This window comes from Eumetopias jubatus, unplaced genomic scaffold (assembly GCF_037043125.1).
Source record: "Eumetopias jubatus isolate StellerSeaLion01/CBP00866 unplaced genomic scaffold, mEumJub1_p1.0 scaffold_11, whole genome shotgun sequence".
Classification (NCBI taxonomy): domain Eukaryota; kingdom Metazoa; phylum Chordata; class Mammalia; order Carnivora; family Otariidae; genus Eumetopias; species Eumetopias jubatus.
Genome location: NW_028274817.1, coordinates 43,202,698 through 43,209,216, shown reverse-complemented (window position 1 = coordinate 43,209,216; position 6,519 = coordinate 43,202,698). Strand labels below are relative to the sequence as shown.

At 43.5% G+C, this 6,519-nt stretch overlaps 1 protein-coding gene across 2 annotated transcripts; it reads left to right on the top strand.

Annotated features, from left to right (window-relative positions):
• Nucleotides 1–3,597: 3,597 nt before the first annotated feature.
• Nucleotides 3,598–5,543, top strand: TCEAL3 (transcription elongation factor A like 3). 2 transcript variants are annotated; one of them, XM_088028965.1, is made up of 3 exons: nucleotides 3,598–3,698; nucleotides 4,484–4,573; nucleotides 4,922–5,543. In XM_088028965.1, exons 1-3 carry the CDS (start codon nucleotides 3,598–3,600, stop codon nucleotides 5,541–5,543), a joined length of 813 nt encoding a protein of 270 aa, XP_087885091.1. The 2 variants fall into 2 exon arrangements, with proteins under 2 accessions (XP_087885091.1, XP_027951396.2); XM_028095595.2 differs by lacking the exon at nucleotides 3,598–3,698 and having other exon boundaries at nucleotides 4,489–4,553; nucleotides 4,916–5,543.
• Nucleotides 5,544–6,519: the final 976 nt, after the last annotated feature.

Genomic DNA, 6,519 nt, shown 5'->3' with positions numbered 1-6,519 from the left:
TAAAAAAATTTTTAGTGATTTCCCTCGATTTTACAATATATATTTTTAACTAGGTTTACTTTCTTTTTTTTTAAACATTTTTATTTATTTATTTGACAGAGAGAGAGATAGTGAGAGTGGGAACACAAGCAGGGGGAGTGGGAGAGGGAGAAGCAGGCTCCCCGCTGAGCAGGGAGCCCGATGCAGGGCTCAGTCCCAGGACCCTGGGATCAGGACCCCAGCCAAGGGCAGACACTTAACGACTGAGCCACCCAGGCACCCCTAGGTTTACTTTCAAAAAACATTCTTCTGCTTCACTTATATGTAGTATAGGTACCCTATTACAGAGTATTCATTATTCATTTCACTTATTCATATGCTATAATCACTAAATATATTAATATTAGTACTTTAAACATTTATCTTTTGTGTCACTTAAGAATAAGAAAAAGGGAACAATTTCATTATACTTTCATGTATTCCCTTCCACTGCTCTTTATAAAGATTTGAGTTGCTAACCTATTTTGAGTTGCTGATCAATTTTCTTTTGCCTAGAGAAAATTTTTTAACATTTCTTTAAGGGAAGGTTTGTTGGTCATCAGTTTTTGTTTGAGAAAAATCTTTATTTCTCTTTCACTTTTGAAGGACAATTTTGCTGAATATAAAATTTTAATTTGGTGGGTTTTTTTTTTTCCTTTCAACACTTTAAATATTTCCACAGTTACAGAGATAGAAGTGTTAATGCTAAAATGGAAGATTTATTTCTCCTTGTAGTTCTGTCAAATTTTGATTTATTTATTTTGAGGTCAATCTAGTAAGTTCATACAAATTTTAAAATACCATAAAGTGACACTTGTTATGGTTTGTAATGCTTTTTGCTTTGAAGCCTATTTTGTTATTTAACTACAATGGCTTCCTTTCCGTTACTGTTTTCATGTTATAATTTCCTTCTATACTTTTACTTTCACTCTTTATGTATTTTTATATTTCAGATGTCTTTTGTAAACAGTATAACATTGTGTTTTTTCCAGTCCGAAAATCTTTCTTTTAATTGCTTCATGTAAACCATTTATATTTAATGTACTCACTGATATTAATAGATGTAAGTTAACCATTGTAGCAAGTTCCTTTCCTATGTCCCATCTGATGTATGTTAGTTTTCTCCTCTTTAGGATTGTTTTCTTATTTTTGCCCCTCTATTAGCTTAGAAGTTTTACCTTAATGGCTTTCTGGCAATTAGAGCATACCGTCTTAACTTAATCAAAGGCTAATATTAATTTTGTACTTTTACTTTAGCCCTCTTGACTCATGTCATTTGTCGATATGGATTATCATACTAGTTTTATATAGTATTGATTTAAGTTTACATACATATTTGTCTTTTTAATTGTTGTTTTTCCCTTTCTTATCTCCAGTATTCCATCTGGGATCATTTTCCTGTCATGTGAAAAATGCCCTGTAGCATTCAGTATTTCCTTTGGTTCATGCCTGCTGATGGCAAACTCTCCTTTTTTGTTTATTTTAAGGGTCTTCATCTTTAATTTTGAAGGGTATTTTTCCTGGTTCTTAATTTTTTTTGGCTGGCAATTATTTTCTTTCAGGTTGCTAAAGATACCATTCTGTCTTCATACCTCCATTGTTGCTCTTGAGAAGCCATCAATCAGCCTAACTTCTGTTCCTTTCAAGGTGTACTCTATTTTTCTGGCTACTTTTATGATTTTCTCTTTGTCTTTGATTCTCTGAAAGGTCACTTATGCATCTATGTGTGAGTTTCTTTTTATCCTGTTTGGGATATCTTGGACTTCTTAGATCTATGGATCAGTGTCTTTCATCAGTTCTCAAAAATCCTCAGTTTTCTCTTCAGAGGTTGCCTCTGAACATTTCCATTTCTCTTTTCCTTCTGGAACTCCAAGTAAACATTTGTTAGATCTTATCATCCCCTCCCATCTGAATTTTCCATCTTTTTGACTACCTGTGCAGCCTTATGGATAGTTTCTTCTGAACATAATTTCTAGTTCTTTAATTCTCTTTTGAGCTGCATCTAATCTGCTGTTAAAGCCATCCACTGAGTTTCTAATTTCAGCTGAGTTTTTTTTTTGGTAGTTTTAGAATTCCTTTTTTTCCCACTTTTTCTGATTTCTAGCACCCTGTTGAAATTTTCAAGATTGGATTTTATTTATCTGAATACACTAAGCATTGTGGTTTAATAGTCTATCTGATGATTCAGATAATTCAAAACTAATGGATCTGTTTGTGGTGACTGTTGTCTCTACTGCTTCATATTTATGATGTCTTTTTTTATTTGTATTACTAGTTATCTTTCTGTGTGGACTTTGTACATGAACAATTGTTTGTTGAAATAATTTGGGGCCTAGGATGATGGACACTTACTCCAGAGAAGATTTTATTTGCATTGGTCAGGGCTTATAAGGGTTCTTCCTGTCTGGAACCACCATAATCTTTGTTCAAAGCTTAAAGTTTACTAGTCCAATTAGATGTTGCAAGGCCAAACTAAAAGACTTTGTGAGAGCTAGTTTATTTCCAGTTTATAATTACCCTTAAACTAAAACATTTGAGGTTCCCAGTGTTATATGGGTGATGGTTTGTTAGGAAATCCCTCCCCTTGTAATGAGCCTTGGGTCTTTGATTTGCCGCCTTGAGTCAGCAGTAGATTCAACACAGTTTGGCACTAGTGTATTACTTAACCTCTATTCCTAACCACAGATGCCCTTGGGACAAATACAGTTAACCATATGAGTACTAAAAGAAAACATGGGTGAATTCCTCTTTGACCTCATGTAGGAAAATAACTATGAATCAAAATCTAGATGGAATAAAAGAAAAGTTTAATAGATTTGACTACTTTTTAAGTGTATGGCAGAAATACACCATATACAAAGTAGAAAAGCAACTAACAAGCTGGAAGTAAATATTTGCAACATATATAACATAAAGGCCTAATATTGTTAATGTATAAAGGATACTGAAAATGAGAGTGAGGACCAACAACCCAACAAAAATGTGGAAAGACATGAATAATTTACAATGATATTTAAATTGTCAGAAAAATGCAAAATAAAATGCCATGAAATACTACTACTCACCTATCATGTTAGTGAAAATGAAAAAGTATATCCAACACATATTGGAAAAGGTGTGAAGAACCAAGCACTCCTATATGCTGGTGGGAAAGCAAAGAAACGGATCTAAGGCTCAGGGGGAGGGAACGGCCTGGAGATGGAGATTTGAGAATCATCTGTGCTTAGAGGGAAATGAACAGAAATCTCTCAGGGAGAGAGAACATGTGGACTGAGAGAAGAGGCCCAGGAACACAGCTACTCAAGGTGTGTTTAGAGGGAAATGAACAGAACTCTCTCAGGGAGAGAGCACGTGTGGACTGAGAGAAGAGGCCCAGGAACACAGCTACTCAAGGTGGCAGCGCCGCTTCCTGGCGGGCACTACTGCCTGGGCTCTGGAGTCAGGCAGAGCCGGTCTTGAAAGCAGCCTGTGGGACTCAGTTGCTGAGCGCTCCTGGCAAAGTCGGGTACCATCCCTGTGATCAGCGGTCACACCTGGCAATGACGTACATCGCAGAGGGATGCTGTGCGAGGACCTGAGATGCGCCAGGTAAAGCACCTGCGGTCGGGAAGCCTCCGGGCGCCTGCTCTCTCCTTGATTCCCCCTTTGCCACCCCGCCCCCCACCGTGTGCGGTTGCTCGGTCCCTTGGGGATGGGGGTGAGGGGGCGGGGTGGGGGACCGAGCTCGGGTGACGCGGCGCTCACGTGACCGGCTGGGCGCCGACGTGGGCAGCAGCCCCCGCGCCCGCCCGCTCGCCGGCCCTGCGGTCCGGTCCCTGCGCCCTCCGCTCCCATCGCCCGCGCGGAACCAGCTCCCTGAGCTGCCCGGGCGGCGGGCGAGGGGCAAGCGGGCTTCGGCGAGCCCGAGGAGGCGCAGGCCTGCCCCGGGCCCCGCAGGTCAGTGTGAAGGTGGGCGCTGCTGGCGGCCCTGGGCTGGGGTGGAGGTGGATGGCAGTAGGATCCTCGAGCAGCGTGGGGTGGGGAGGGGTCCGGGAGGTCGGTGGGGAGGGGGATGCAGCGCGGACGTGGACAGGTGGGGAGGGAGCACCCCGCCGCTTCCTCGACGCCCCTCCTGTGCGCCCTCCATGCATTTTTGGACCTGAAATGGGGGGGCGCCCCTGCAGTGCGACAGTGAAATGTAGACATATTCTAGAAATAACCCTCTCTCACACTCTGCACCTAAAAGGAAATACTGACCTCCGCGGAAAGGGGGTGGGGGTGGGCGGCTTGCCTGCAGGGGAGAGGGACACAGAGACCCAAACAGTTTGGAAAGCATCCTGGCTTGGAGCCTGAGGCCTGAAAAGTAATGGCGGCTGGGATGCGGGGGAGGTAGGAGAGGGAAATGTTGCCTGAGGAGGGCCCACGTTCAGGAAAGAAACTTCAGTTGGCTGAGCGCACAGGCCTTGGCCCTGTCTCCTGTGTGTAGGTCTGTCTGTCTGTCCCCAGCATTCTGCAAGGCTAGAAAAGGAGGAAGAACCTGTCCAGAATTCCTGCAGGTGAGTGAAAGGGGGGAGGGGCACTGGACAGGAACGGTGGGGGGGAGGGTGCGGAGGGCACAGTTTGGGCAGAATTTGAAGGTCCCACTGTCCGTCTCACCACCATGTATATTGTACCCACCCCGCCACACCGAGGGATGGTACAAAGGGCCTGCCAGGGAAATGGTTGGCTCTCACGTGTGTAATGAATTGTCGGGTAAAGGGTGGCAGAAGACACACTTGGAGGGCTTGGGCAGGTCAGGGGAACCCAGCCAAGGGGAAGGATGCCAGTACTATCAGCACCTGCTTTCCACCTCCAAGACCTCAGTCTCCCTTGTCTCTTTTGACTTCTCTTACCCCCCATCCCACCCTACCCCCTCCAGGACAAGGAAAAGGGAAAATCTCAACATGGAAAAACTCTACAATGAAAATGAAGGAAAGCTGGAAATCGAGGGAATGCCAGAAGATGAAGTGGAGCCTGAAGATGAAGGAAAATCAGATGAGGAAGAAAAGCTGGAAATGGAGGGGAAGCCAGGGCATGAGGGAAAGCTCCAGAATAAGGGACAGCCAGATGATGAGGGACAACCAGAAGATGAGGGAAAGCAAGAAAAGCAGGGCAAATCTGAAAATGAGGGAAAACCACACGGTGAGGGCAAGCCAGAATCCCTGGCAAAACCCGAGGGTGAGCCACGGGCTGCCGAAAAGCGCCCAGCTGAAGATTACGTGCCCAGGAAAGCAAAAAGAAAAACAGACAGGGGGACAGATGATTCCCCCAAGGACTATCAGGAGGACTTACAGGAAAGGCACTTGGGCAGTGAGGAGATGATGAGAGAATGTGGAGATATGTCAAGGGCTCAGGAAGAGCTAAGAAAAAAACAGAAAATGGGTGGTTTTCATTGGATGCAAAGAGATGTTCAGGATCCGTTTGCCCCAAGGGGCCAACGGGGTGTCAGGGGGGTGAGGGGTGGAGGTAGGGGCCAAAGGGGTTTACATGATATCCCATATCTTTAATGCCTTTGGCCTTCAATTTTAACTTCTCTAATGAGAAAATTGCTGACCCTGCTTTCCCTGGCAGGCATATGCCAGGCTATGTGCTTTAACCTTAAGCTGATATTTTGCTTTAGGTGTCACTCTTGTTACCAGCAGCCTTTTGATCCAACTACAGTGTTCTCTGTCTTTCAGTAGGGGATTTTCACCCTTGTGCATGGAAGAAATGTTCATGGTACACTGTAAAATAACAATAAAGAAAAAACAGTTTTCAGAACCATATATACAGTATCAGACCATTTTTGTAAAAATATAAATGTTTGCATAATGCATTTGTGCATAGAGAAAGCTCTGAAAATGTGTAGACTAAAAAGTAGATGATGGTTTTTCCTGTATGGTAGCCAAAAAAAAGCTCTCATTTGTATTCAAACGTGAGTCCAATCACCTGATGGTTAGGTACCTCCATGCCATTCCTCTGTGGGCCTTACCCATCCCCATGCCTTCCTCTAGTTGTAACCATGTCAGTGGGCACTGCTGCTCCTTCTTCTGAGTTCTCTACCATCCTATGGCTCCCACCATGTGTGATTCTTTCTTTTTGCTTTGCTCACTAAACACTTTTTCCTAAAGGATGGATTATGTTTGTCATAAAAAAAAAAACAACTAGAAATCAAATACATGATAAACAACTGAAATGTTCAGTGAGTTTATGAGGGCAATGAAGACACTTAAAATTCCTGTTGTCAGAATATAAAACGGTAAGTAAAATTCACATTATTTCTGGGACTCATAGCTCGTGAAATCAACCTGGCGGTTATAGCAACAGATCCAGTGCTGTAAGCGTCAGTCTTGTCATCTGTGAAATGGGATTAAAACTTAACCTCACATACTGCTGAGGGGATCAGATGAGATACTGAGTATGTGAGCTATGTTGGGCTGGTACCTTAGCAGTAGTAGGACCCTCCTGTCAAACACGCAGGGGAAGGCTGAAGGTAGGTCTCAC